Genomic DNA, 14,283 nt, shown 5'->3' with positions numbered 1-14,283 from the left:
ACATATAGATACCAGTTCCCGAGGAAACTGCACAAGTCAACTGCCCCAGCTGTAAAATTGCTGCCTGCACACGCTACAGTGCAGAAACAGTGCAACAGTTAACTTTATAGGGAATGCCTTTTACCTAACTTGCTTACATCATTCTAAGTGATGTCACAAATACTTTATTAACATCAAGGAAGGTAAAAACAAATAACTTGAACACTTAGAGAATTCACTCAAATACTCCCACTGTGATTGATCATCTAGCAAACGATTCTCAATTGCATCAACAACAAAGAACAACACTACTATGGACCAGTTCCCATATCAAGTTATTGTATGTCCTTAATTGAGTTATAACTTTGTAAAAATTCTTACTTGTAATTCCTACTTAGCTTACTTAGAAGCATTATGTAGGAAACCCTTTATAAATCATAAACCCTTGCGGTTGTATCTTTGCTAGAGTTAGTCGAGTTGTAAAGTCTTTGTAATAGAGTTATTACAAAGTGACTTGTAATAGAGTGTTACAAGTTAGTGAGGGATTAAGAGGTTAATTCCTAGGTTACATAGGTTGCAATCTAAAGTTGCTCAATAGTGAAGTTGAATCCTGCAAGGGTAGATCGTTATTTTTAATCCCATTGAGCTAAAAATCTTTCATGTAAAATTTCTCTGTGTTCACTTACTTACTGCAGTGTGCGTGCATTCTGTGGAAACTAATAGAGAACCTGGTTCTCTATATAGTTTGGTGGACCCTTAAATTCTAACAATTGGTATCAGAACAGGTTCTTTCTATCAGGTTAACACCTAGAAAGGATCTTCATGGCTGCTCCGCCAAACTTCGAAGAAGGCTAGTCTACTTATAGACCACCAAGGTTCAACGACCAATATTATGGATGGTGGAAGACTAGGATGCACGACTTCATCATGGCTGAAGATTCCGAGCTATGGGATGTCATCTGTGATGGACCCTTTGTTCCTACCAAGACTGTTGGCGACCCAGTTGTAGCCATTCCCAAGATGAGGAAGGAATTCAATGACGTTGATCAAAAGGCCATAGGAAAGAATTTTCGTGCAAAGAAAATTCTTATTTGTGGCATTGGTCCTGATGAATATAAGAGGATATCGGCATGCCAATCAACAAAAGAAATCTGGGAAGCCCTTCAGACAACTCATGAAGGAACAACACAGGTCAAGCAATCAAAGATTGACATGCTTACAACTTAATATGAGCTTTTCAGGATGAAAGATGATGAATCCATCCAAGACATGCACACTCGTTTCACCTCTATCATCAATGAATTTCACTCTCTTGGAGAAACTATTCCAAGAAACAAACTTGTCAAGCAAATACTCAGTGTCCTGCCAACTCCTAGGAAAGCAAAGTGAACACTATTACAGGGGTGAAGGACTTGCAGGAGCTAACCATTGATGAGCTTGTCAATAATCTAAAAACATATGAAATGAAGAAGAAGAATAAGAAGAAGAAGAAGGACAATAAAAGAAGAGAGCCCAAAAGGGAAAAGAACCTAGTCCTCAAGACAGACAACAATAAATCAAGTGGTGATGATGGTAATATGGTTCACTTCTTAAGAAGATTCTAGAAAATGGTTCGCAGGAATGGAGGCATTCCAAAAAGAGGTAGTTCTAGCAAGCCAAAAAATTATGACCTCTGTCATAAATGTGGCAAGCTAGACACTTCATCAAGGATTGTAATATACTAAAGCAAGATTAGTGCAAAAAAAAACTTTGACAAAGCAGCCAAGAGGAACCCGATTCCTGATAAACGCTTCAAAAGAAAGAATGTCGTTGACAATGTTGTGAAGCAAGATCTTGCTTCATGGGAAGACTCCTCTAGCGAATCTTAAGAGGAAAATGATCATGGTGATAGTTCAATGATGGCAGTAGAAAGTGAAGCAACTGAGTATGAATCAATCTTTGCCTTGATGGTTTAGACTGATGATGATGAAGATGACGATGGTGATGAGGTAAATTGTCTAGATGTTCAGAGAAATCTGAAATCTTATTCTCCTAAAAAACTCATGTCTTTGGAAAATATGTTAATTGATGCTTATCACAGTCTTATAAATGATAAGGATGCTTTAACTGTGGAATTAGGAGAAGCAGAATAGTCTAAAGATGACCTAGTAGTCGTTGTAGTTGATTTAAAGGAAACAATTGAGAACCTGAAGAAAGAGACGGATGCCTTCGATGAAAAAATTACAAATATAGAACATGAAAGAGATGATCTAATGGTTATTGTGGTAGACCTAAAAGAGACCATTGAGTGTGTAAGAAAAGAAAAAGAAGTCTTAACTAAGAGAGTTGCTAACATTGAACATGAGAGAGATGACCTATTAGTGGTGATAGTAGACCTAAAGGAAACAATTGCAGAACTTGAAATGGAGAGTAGGCATGAAAACTCTAATAAGGGAAAGGAAGTTGGAAGTAAGGCACACATTAAGGTTGAAAGTGAGTTAAATTCAGTTAAGTCTAGTCTGTGTGTAGAGCTTGAGAAAAACAAACAATTTCAGGAAGAACTAGGAAGAGTGAAGAGTGATATTGAAAAATCACTTAAGTGAATCTGGTCCTATGATGTTATCACTGCCATATACACCAACAATGGGGGAAACAGGCAGGGAATCAGGTTCCAAAGGGAAACACTCCCTACAACCCCCCATAGCAAGTACGTTATTGTACCTGACAATTGGCTTTGCACTCGCTGTGGCAATACTGGGCACTTTAAGGAAACCTGAAAGGACAGATTCCAATCTCAACAGAAAAACAAAGTCTTTGCTGAAAAAGTAACTATTGCTAGGAACCTGGTCCTTCATATAAAAAACATATAATGCCTGCTTGGACCAAAAGAGCCCTAATTCACCCCTTTCCTCATTATAAGGGACCCAAACTCATTTGGGTTCCTAAGTCTAACTCCTGATTTTCTTGTGCAGGAAACAATGAAAGGAAGCAGCCTACAATGACACATGGATAGCGGTTGATCAAAGCATATGACTGGAAGTACAAATGATTTCCTTTCACTCAAGGCCCTGCAATAAGGGAGTGTATCCTTTGGAAATGGCAATAAAGGATACATTCTAGGAGTTGGAAGGATTGGGAAATCTCTTTCTCACTCAATCGAAAATATGTACTACGTGAACGGGTTGAAGTATATCTTGCTAAGTGTTTCCCAAATCTGTGACAATGGGAAACAAGGTGGAATTTGTGTCAAAAATATGTACAGTCACAAACCTAGTGATTGGAGAGGTGGTGCTAGTGGTAAAAAGATACAAAAATATCTATGTTGCTGATTTTGAGTCTCTGCATAGTAGTGATCTCAGTTGTCTAAGTGTTGTTGATGATGATGCTGAATTATGGCACAGGAGACTAGGTCATGCAAGCTTCACGTTGCTAAACAAATTGGTTAGGAAGGACCTGGTTCGTGGTCTGCCCAAGTCAAGCTTCAAGGATCATAAAGTGTGTGATGCATGTGTAAAAGGGAAGCAAGTCAGATCCTCATTCAAGACCAAAAAGGAAGTAAGTACCTCAAGGCCACTTGATCTTCTTCACATGGATCTATGACCTATGAGGGTGCCAAGCAGAGGAGGAAAGTAATATATCTTCGTTATAGTTGATGACTACTCCAAATTCACTTGAACTTTCTTTCTCATAACCAAGGATAAAACTTTTGAAGTATTTGTTGCCTACGTCAAAAAGATCCAAGTGAGATGGGTAATAAGGTAGCTTGCATCAGGTCTGATCATGGGATAGAGTTCGACAATGCCAAATTTGATGAGTTCTGTACTGAAAATGGTATCACTCACAATTTTTTTGCTCCACGAATACCTTAACAAAATAGTGTTTTGGAGAGGAAGAATAGAACTCTTGAAGATATGGCAATGACAATGTTGATTGACAGTGGGATTGCAAAGAATTTCTGGGCAGAAGCTGTCAATACTGTCTTCTACTTGGTGAACAGGTGCATGATTAGGTCCCTTCTGAACAAAACTCCATAGAAAATTCGATGCCAAAAGTGATGAGGGAATCTTTCTAGGTTATTCATCGCACAACAAAGCCTAAAAATATATAACAAAAGAACTCAATGTGTTGAGGAAAACATTCATATGATCTTCAATGAATCTCATGACCCACGTGGAAAGGATTTGAATGATAAGAATGATCAAGACAAAGAATAGTCACTGGTCCCTGTTGAAATTATTGACATGGCAAATGGAAAGGCTGATATGTTGAGCCACTTTGAGGAATCAAATGAGGATGGTGCAACCATTTCTCCAACTGATGGAGAGGAACTTGGTCCCTCAATTACAACAACTGAAGCTGAAAACAGAGTTGTCGATGTTGTTCAAAGAACCCCACACGCTGAGACAAAAAACAATCAAGGCTCACATGCAGAAATACCTGAACCTTCTCAAAACAAGGTTCAAGTGTCTAACTGGAAACACAAAATTTCACACCCCCTTGATAACATCATCACTCCTCTTGATTCAGGAATTTGAACCAGATCAAAGACCAGAAACTTACTTGCCTTCTCAGCTTTTCTCTCTCAAATAAAGCCCAAAAATATCAAAGAAACACTGAAAGATGAAGACCGGATCACAGCCATGCTGGAAGAACCTTATCAATTTGAGAGGAACAAGGTATGGCACTTGGTTCCTCGACCTGCAAATCAAACCATTATAGGAACCAGGTGGGTATTCAGGAACAAGCTTGATGAGTCTAGAAACACAACAAGAAACAAGGCAAGGCTTGTAGTTCAAGGCTACAATCAAGAAGAAGGGATTGACTACCCCAGTCGCTCGAATGAAGGCTATCGGAATTCTTATTAATTTTGCATCACATATGTAGTTCACATTGTTCCAAATGGATGTCAAAAGTGTATTTCTGAATGATTTCCTAAAAGAAGAAGTTTATATCAAGCAACTACCTGGATTTGAGAATCACGAACATCTTGAGCATGTGTTCAAACTGGACAAGGCATTGTATGGGCTAAAGCAGGCTCCCCGAGCTTGGTATGAAAGGTTGTCAAAATTCCTTCTAGAAAATGGCTTTACAAGAGGGAAAATTGACAACACCCTTTTTCTGAAGAAACGGGGGAGGAACCTGCTCATTGTGCAAGTATATGTTAATGATATCATTTTTGGAGCCACAACTGACTCTCTTTGTGAAGAATTTGCAAAACTCATGGGGAGTGAGTTTGAAATGAGTATTATGAGAGAATTAAATTTCCTCCTAGGACTTCAAGTGAAGCAATCTCAAAAGGGAACATTGATAAGTCAGCAGAAGTACATCAAGAAGCTGTTGAAAAGATTTGGCATGGAAGCATCAAAAGTTATTGACACTCTTATTGCCATAGCTACTCGTCTAGACGTGGATGAACCTGGTTCCCTGTAAATCAGACCATGTATAGAGGGATCATAGGGTCACTCATGTATCTCGCTGCAAGCAGACCAGATATTGTGTTTAGCATGGGTCTCTGTGCAAGGTTTTAATCTAATCCAAAGGAATCTCATCTGAAGGATGCCAAGAGAATATTAAGATATCTCAAAGGAACACATGACCTAGTTCTCTACTATCCCTCAGCAGACAACTTTTTCTTGTTGGGTATGCTGATGCTGATTATGCAGGATATCTGGTGGACAGGAAAAGCACGTTTGGAATGGCACATTTCCTGGGTTCTTCTCTAATCTCATGGGGTACAAGGAAACAAAACTCGGTGGCACTCTCAACTGCAAAACCGGAATATGTAGCAGTTGCGTCTTGTTGTGCTCAATTGTTGTGGATCAAGCAGCAGTTGGAAGACTTTGTAGTGTTCTCTGCTGTGGGCCCCTCATGTGTGACAATACAAGTGCACTCAATATGGCTAATAATCCAGTCCAACATAAAAGAACCAAGCACATTGATGTGTGTCATCACGTCCTCAGAAACAATGTTGAAAAAGGGCTCATTTGCAAGAAATTTTGCAGCACAGAAGATCAGATTGCTGATATATTCACCAAGGCCTTAATCAGAGAACTTTTTGAAAGAAATCTCCTAGCACTGGGGCTGATAAAATCTAAATGAGAACCCGATCCCTCGATGATTGGCTATGAAAGAAATATCCAGGTAAAATTAGCTAAAAAGTATTTTCTGGCAAAGTCTAACTCATCTCTATACCGTTACAGGTAGACACGCATGATGATTACAGAGCAAATAAGCAGTTGATGCAGTGTGCGCTGGTAAAAATGGCAAAGCTTACAGATGCAAGATTAGTCAGGGAACCTGGTTCTCCTGACACAAGTTAATAATTTCTCTGTTCTCTCATGCACAATTTTGAATGGTTAAAACAAGTTCCACATCATCAGTGTATCGTTTCTTTTCCTTGCATCTTTTGAACCCAAACGTCTCACCCGTTGGTAATCGACCCGACTCCCAAAACTGTCGCCCTTGTCTAACCGGTCCCTCATCCATCTTAAATACATTTATCACTATCATAACTCTTCATATCAAACTTCAAACTTTTTCTTCTTCTTTCTCTCTTCAAACTACCATATCCTTTCTCTTCTTTTCACCATGGCTGAAAATCACAAAACCTCGAGTATTCCAAGTAACACCCCCATTGAGTCTTCACCAGTTAAAACACCGATGTCAGACTCCTTTCTCAACACCACTACTTTCCAAAACCCTATGACAGAGTCACCCCCACACTCAGTCTCCTCTCCTACCCAATTGAGTTCTAGTTCTCAGAGGAGCCGCAAAACCTCGACCCTAAAAGTTTTGTGGCTATGAACTCTCCTCCTTCCTCGCCGAAAAAGCTGGGTAAAAAGGGAATAGTTGAAGAAGAGGAATATCAAGACATCTCCAGTCTTCCTGTGGACAAAGGTTCAAATGTCGACCAAATTGATGATTCTAAGGATGGTGATTCAACAAAGACAGGTCCTAATCTTGAGCCCACATGTAAAAATCCTTCTACTCTTGTGTTATCCATGGATTTACAAGAGAAAGAAGCAATAGAAAACATGTTACAGCTAATGAAGGGGTTATTATCGAAAGAGGTGAGGATGGGTCTAAGACTCAGGGGGGAGAGTATAAGACTGTTGTAGAGGGTAGAGAGCTTGTGCCTATTGAACCATCGAATCCGGATAGTGCTACTGGGAAACCTTGTGGAGGACCTGATCCCTCTTCGTAGGATCCAACTCAGGGGTCCTCTCAAAAACCCCAAGTCAGTACTGACGCTGCTCCCCCCTCTCATTTCTGTAACACCCCGTAAATTTGAATCTGTTGTGGATGCATTAAATGAGTATTCATGTGATTGTTATCAATTGGTTATGATAATAAGTGTACGAGATATATCATAAGTGATTTGGGGTCCAATGAGAGGCCTAAGTCTAAGTCAAGTTTGAAAATTTCATGACAAACGAAAATTCCAAATGAGCATGTACAAGACCAAATTTTGCACGAGCATATCTACATTTATATAAGGTATTATGTGATTCACAAACCATCAAATGAAAGATCTTTGAGTCTAGTTTCAAACGATTCAAACCGTTCGTTATTTGGACACTCCTACCAGAAGTTATGACCAAATTACCAAAAACAGCACAGACTTTTACATTACTGCGCCGCCCCATGCGGCGCGGCTGTGTAAATTAACAGAGCACCTCCGAATTTTGTTTCTAAACACATTTTTCATTACCACACCACCCCATGCGTTGCCCCATGCACCGCGGCTGTGCAAATCTGCGTTTTTTTGTCAACCCGACCCTATTTTGATATAAAACCTTCGGGGTTATTTTCCCCACTTTATTTGGACGAATTTTAGGGTCTTCCTCCACCCTCTCAAGACCTCCAACCCCTCCCATCGTCAAGGTAAGTAATCCCCATTATCTTGCTATGAATTTCATCATTTATACACTAGTATTGATAAAATCTACACATAAAATACTTAGATCTTCAAAGGATTTCTTCAAGAACTCAAAGGAGGGTTTTGCAAGATTTCTTCCAAAAAGGTAATCCTACACCCTTATGCTTACATGTATGGATTTATTAAGGGAATATGAGTATGAATAAGTATTGGAACTCTTTGTATGGTGATTGAAAACCATAAGTTCCCAATTTGATTACACAACTATTATAGAGATTGAAAGATGTTTATTTAATGGAACTTTGTTGGTTGAGTGTGGATGGATGGTCATATATGTGATTATGGGAGTTATAAATTGGCTAATCATAATGGTGGGATAAATTGTTGATGAATGGTAGTAGTTAGATGAACTAATTATATGACGATGAGATGTAGAGATTTAGGCTTACAAGGTGTTTGATAATATGCCTAAATGGCTTAAGTTATGGAATTTGTTATTAATATTGGGTTCCATTGGATGTTGCTATTGTATATTGAAGGTTCTTAGTATTGTGGATCATTGTAGTATCACTAAGGGGCGAAATTGAGGTATGTAAGGCTAACTCTTTACGTTTAGGAATGTCTATGATTCTCCCTACGTCCCATTCATTATGACCATTACCAGTTTTCCTGAGAAAGTAACTATGCCTCGGTTCCCTGAATATTAGTAGAACTTCTATTCTCTAGATGGTATAGTCTCATAATCATTCGATATTCTATGAGTTTCAGTTATGATAAATCTACTTATTATGAATACTCATCTCAGTCTAATCCTATTCACTAATTCAGTATCATGTAACTTGGTATGGCTCATTATTTCAGTATCATGTATTGTAATATGATTCTCAGTTCCTGATCTTATATTCTTGAATGTTGAACACCTGCATTTGGGCCTGAGGCCGCAGTTTATGCTTTATACATTTTGGACCTGAGGTCGCAGTTATGTATACGTATACTTGGGCCCGAGGCCGCAGTTGTGCACATATATATATATATATATATATATATATATATATATATATATATATATATATATATATATATATACATATATATTGGGCCTGAGGCCGCAGTTTAATATTCAGTTCAACAGGTTGTTCATCATTCAGAAGAGGGAGTATTCACATCCTTACTTCTTTTTTCAGTTATCAGTTTATTAGCTAGCAGTTTCATTTTCAGTATTAACAGTTCTTTTGTTCAGCTGTTTTACATACCAGTACAATTCAAATATACTGACGTCCCTTTTGCCCGGGGGCCTGTATCTCGCGATGCAGGTAATGATTTGTAGGTTGACAATTCTGCTTGCTAGGACATCTCGTATCAGCTATTGGTGAGCCCCAGTCTTCCGGGGCCTTATTTCTCTTTTGTTTTACTCATTCTAGTATTTCAGTTAATAAGGTATACCGGGGACCTTGTCCCGGCAAACAGTTAGCATTTTCAGTATTCTTTAGAGGCTTCGCAGACTATAAACGAGTCAGTCAGATATTAGCAGGTTTTCATGTGTTAGCCTTGTCGGCTACTTGTTTATACTTGTAGACCTTTCAGTATTTTCCGCATCTATGATATTTCAGTCAGACTCTTTAGTAGATTATTAGGTTTTATATTTACCTCTAGCTCATAGTTACACCACATGTTGATTCAGCCAGCCAGTTGGTTCGCTCGGTCATATGTAGTCAAGCACCGAGTGTCGTGTTACATCCATGCCCAGGTCCGGGGTGTGACAATTTCTATGCTGAGCCTTTGTGTGGTTATTCCTGAGATGAGATCTGTGTCTGAAGAACAAAAAGGGATAGTGAAGAGAATTCTAATGATTTGCTGATTGCCAGCCTGACTAGCCGTAGATCAGTTGTTGCTGAAGAGCCAACTCCTAAGTGACCTACTACAAGTTTGCAAAAGAATGAGGCTCTTGAGTTCGCTATTAAGAACAACCAAGTCAGTCATAGGAGGAGGAAACTGGTGAAGGATGGGAAGGTTGTGAATGAGAAAGTATTGCTTGTTGTGACTGTGGATGATGAAATAGACGAAGAACCTGATTCTTTGACTAGAAAGCGCTCACAGAAACATGGTCTCTCCAAGCCTAAAAAGGGATCTTCTGTGGATGCTGAAAGTCTAAATAAGGTTGATGATACTGTCTCTAGTGAAAATGTAGTGAAAGAATCTGGTGATAAGTTGGTGGAAGAGTCTAGTGCCAAGGTGATGGAAGAATTGGGTGAAAAGCCTGTGAGGTCTGATGAAAAAGGAAAGAATGTTTGCAAGTCTGTTAAAGGAAAAGTTGATAATGATGAGGAACCTGGTTTCTCTAAGAAGGCCAAAGTTGGTGATCCCCAGAGTGCTGAGAAAAAGAAATTGAGGAATCAAAAAGTGCTACGGGGCCGCACATTTACCCTTGACATTTTGGAGGAGGCTGGAATGCGACAATTGGTTGAGATTTGTGAGTTTCAACAGTGGGTACATCTGTTCATAGGTGATGCTCCAAAAGTGTATAAGGAGGAAGTACAGAGTTTTTATGCCGACTTCTTCAAAATTGAAGATGATCATATCTGCGTACTGGTGAATGGAGTTGATATGGTAATGGACTCTTCTTTGTTGGAGTCTATTCTGGGTGTACCTACTGAAGGTCTGTCTACTGTTCAGGGAACTTGTACTTCAAACTTTATAATGTTATCCTGAAGGACAGAACAGTTCAGCAAGGGGAACGGGTACAGAAGAAGGCCCTCCTTCCAATGTACTAATTGTTATTTGAGATGGTGAACAAGGTCTTGCTCCCTCGTGCTGAGAAAAGATCCATTACTTTTCATTCATACCTTGTTCTCATGGAAGCACTGGATAACTACACTACCATCAACTTGCCTGGGACCATGATAGAGCACATGCATAAAATGGTAGAGTTCAAAGATTGTAATCATGAGCTGCCTTATGAGTTCCTTCTCACCTAGGTCTTTGAGTACTTCAAGGTTCCTCTGGGACAAGCTAAAGTGGGCACTGAGAAACAAACTTTCTCCAAGTCCACTCTCGAAGAATATGAGTGCATTGATAGGGTTGGATGAATTGGAAACACTTCTACCATTTCTCAGTTGATCAATGCTCATAACAGTGCCACTACTGAGATAAGGCAATTGAAAGCAAGGAATACTATTCTTGAGAGTCAATTGAGTCAGCTTCAGGAGGCACCTGGTTCCAGTAGCTCGCAAAGCGAGGAGGTTGCTCGTCTGACTAATGAGAATGATGAGCTCAAAAAACAGGTGGAGGACCTGAAAGAGAAACTGCTCAGAGCAAATGTCGGCGAATGCTTGAATGGATTTAGTCCTCCAAACCCTTGTCTCTGCCTCTAAGACCTCTCCTTCCAGTGCTCCCTAGACAGTGTCCCCTCAGTGTCAAGTCTTAGGTGTTGATATCTTTTTTTTGTTTTGATTGTTTATAATGATGTTCGTGGTACTTGTTTTCTCTTTTTGTTCTGAATTGTGGATGGTTGTTAGCAACATTGAATTTGCTCCCTGCCTTAAAATCCAAACTGTTTAATGAAAGTTTTTTCCTTTTTGTTGTATATGTCTTGATTTTATACTCGATTTTTAGTCATGTTGTGTGTACATAAGTGACATGAGTTAACTCACACTAGATTTATTTTTGCTTAAAGCCTGTTACTGATCTTTTTATGATGCCAAAAGGGGGAAAATAATTCAGGGGGAATAGGATGAGAAACAGATTCATGGGGAATACGGCAAATGCCAATGTCATTCTGGTTCTTAGGAGGAACTTGAATTATTAGTTTGTCATCATCAAAAAGGGAGAAATTAATAGGTTATATGTGTATTCCTGTTATGTTTTGATGATCTAACAAACTTACTGTTAAGAACCAGATAAGGAACCTGATACATATCCTCAAGAACTTAAAGATCAACAAGTCTCCAGTGGGGATACAGTTCAACTCTTCAGAGTCAAAGGAACAACAGAGGGAACAAATAGATACCTGTTCCCGAGGAAACTGCACAAGTCAACTGCCCCAGCTATAAAGTTGCTTCTTGTACACGCTATAGTACATAAACAGTGCAACAGTCAACTTTATGGAAATACCTTTAACTTAACTTTCTTACATCATTCTAAGTGATGTCACAAATACTTTATTAACTTCAAGGAAGGTAAAAACAAATGACTTGAACACTTAGAGAATTCACTCAAGCACTCCCACTGTGATTGATCATCTAGCAAACGATTCTCAATTGCATCAAGAACAAAGAACAATACAACTACGGACCAGTTCCCCATATCAAGTTATTGTATGTCCTTAATTGAGTTATAACTTTGTAAAAATTCTTACTTGTAATTCCTACTTAGCTTACTTAGAAGCATTATGTAGGAAACCCTTTGTAAATCATAAACCCTTGCGGTTGTGTCTTGGCTAGAGTTAGTCGAGTTGTAAAGTCTTTGTAATAGAGTTATTACAAAGTGACTTGTAATAGAGTGTTACAAGTTAGTGAGGAATTAAGAGGTTAATTCCTAGGTTACATAGGTTGTAATCTAAAGTTGCTCAGTAGTGAAGTTGAAATCCTACAAGGGTAGGCCATGGTTTTTAATCCCGTTGAGCTGGAAATTTTTCACGTAAAATTCCTCTGTGTTCAGTTACTTACTACAGCGTGCGTGCGTTTTGTGAAAACTAATAGAGAACCTAGTTCTCTATATAGTTTGGTGGACCCTTAAATTCTGTCAGGTATATTATTATTGTTGTTGTATACACCTCTTCTTTGATTGCGACAAACAGTTCATTCTCTACATTTACTAGAACATTATGAGTTCCGGCAATAATATTCAGAGTACAGCCGCCGCAGTGCGAAACTAGGAGTGTGGAGGTGGGTTCATCTGAATTCTCCTTCATATATATATATATATATATATATATATATATATATATATATATATATATATATATATATATATATATATATACGAAATTTGAATTAAAAGATAATTTTGAATTTATAGATAAAGTTCTAAAATTTGAATCTATCTATATCTATATTATATTAAAAGGAGAGTAGTATGCATCTAAAAGGAAAATAATACGTAGCCTCGCCCCCTCAGTTGAATGAGTGGCTTTGACGGGATTTTGTTGTTATGGCCAATGCATTATGGATCAGAAATGTACGTACTATCTCATTGTACAATATAGCAAGCTGAATGGTCCTTTCTGAACAAACATTTGTCCCCCCTCTGTGTTCCAAAAGTCAATGAGTCCCATGCTATAAGCTTCTGATTTTATTTTTTGGCCATTCAGTATCGGTTATTTACGCTGGAGTTCGACCAAATTGAATTCGTGCTGAAAATCACAAATTCGGAGTAAAGGCGCTCTCTAATAAAGGCAATTCTATACCCACTCGAATCAGAATTCTCTAGTTAATAACGAAGGAATAAGCTTATGATTTTGAGACGCGGTATACGATTCCAGCAGACTATATATTTCTTTGCATGCATTGTCCGCAATTAGGAGTGTGCATGATTTGGTTTAAGTCAGTTTAATTTAAATGTAATCAACATAGAAGAAGAAAAAATCAACATATATAGAAGCCATTTTTTCAAATTCGATCACCTTCTTCTTTTTTCAAATTTTTATCTATTCAATATTAATTTCATGAACATTAATTGTTGTCTTATTTCAAAATAACTTTTGCTCACACATAAAATAAAATAGAAAAACCTACTTTAGTGAAAATTTACGGTAAGAAAAGCATTTTCAATAACCAAGTATTAGATCTCATCAAGAGAAACATTTAATTTGCTCTTAAACATTTAAAATAACTTATGCTCACACATCAAGAAAATTATTTTCCTCTTTTAGTGACAAGGTTAATGCTAAGTTGCTAACTTGCCAGAAGCGACATTCTTAAAAAAAAAAAAAAAAAAAAAATCTAGCAGACTAATTTGGCAAAATTATTTAAGACTAAAAAGGGGTTAATGGATCCCGATTAAATTAAACACGAGGGGTAGTTTTCTAATTAAGACAAAATCTTGGCTGTCGGTGAGAATCTTTCACCAGCAAAATGTCATTTCTAAGACAAGTTAGGTTTAACATAATAATGCATCGACTTTTTGATGACTTTTCGTAGATAATGATTTTTAAAATTTACAAGCAAGTGAAAGGTACAGAATGCGCCACTCTTATTTAAAAACATAACTTGTTAAAAGTGAATATTTTTACTCATTTAGTTTATTTATTGAATACACTCCCACACGCAAATTTCTTTTGGTTCATTAGGTCGAACATTTAAATATTATCTTTAGGAAAAATGACATTGTATATCTGCTGTAAAAATAATGACCGAAAATGTATACAATTTGTGCTCTGTATTTTATATACAAAAATTATACAAATTTTATATACCTTTCCGGCTATCAAATGTAAATAGTTTCTGACG

General features: G+C 37.9%; 1 protein-coding gene across 1 annotated transcript; it reads left to right on the top strand.

Moving 5' to 3' along the window:
• The first annotated feature begins 5,178 nt into the window (after positions 1-5,178).
• On the top strand, positions 5,179-6,278 carry LOC142181031 (uncharacterized). Its single transcript, XM_075253144.1, has 3 exons — positions 5,179-5,384; positions 5,622-5,994; positions 6,159-6,278. The coding sequence occupies exons 1-3, from the start codon at positions 5,179-5,181 to the stop codon at positions 6,276-6,278; spliced, it is 699 nt and encodes a 232-aa protein (XP_075109245.1).
• Positions 6,279-14,283: the final 8,005 nt, after the last annotated feature.

This window comes from Nicotiana tabacum, chromosome 5 (genome assembly GCF_000715075.1).
Source record: "Nicotiana tabacum cultivar K326 chromosome 5, ASM71507v2, whole genome shotgun sequence".
In the NCBI taxonomy this organism is placed as follows: domain Eukaryota; kingdom Viridiplantae; phylum Streptophyta; class Magnoliopsida; order Solanales; family Solanaceae; genus Nicotiana; species Nicotiana tabacum.
Note: the sequence above shows the minus strand (reverse complement) of the source record. Positions and strands in the feature narration are given on the sequence as shown.

Bases quoted from the DNA above. Each gene is read 5' to 3' on its own strand.
- LOC142181031 (XM_075253144.1), top strand. From the start codon at position 5,179: ATGGGGAGTGAGTTTGAAATGAGTATTATGAGAGAATTAAATTTCCTC. The intron at 5,385-5,621 runs GTAAATCAGACC...CTGATTATGCAG, and splicing joins GTGGATGAACCTGGTTCCCT to GATATCTGGTGGACAGGAAA. The intron at 5,995-6,158 runs GCCTTAATCAGA...ATACCGTTACAG, and splicing joins TTGCTGATATATTCACCAAG to GTAGACACGCATGATGATTA.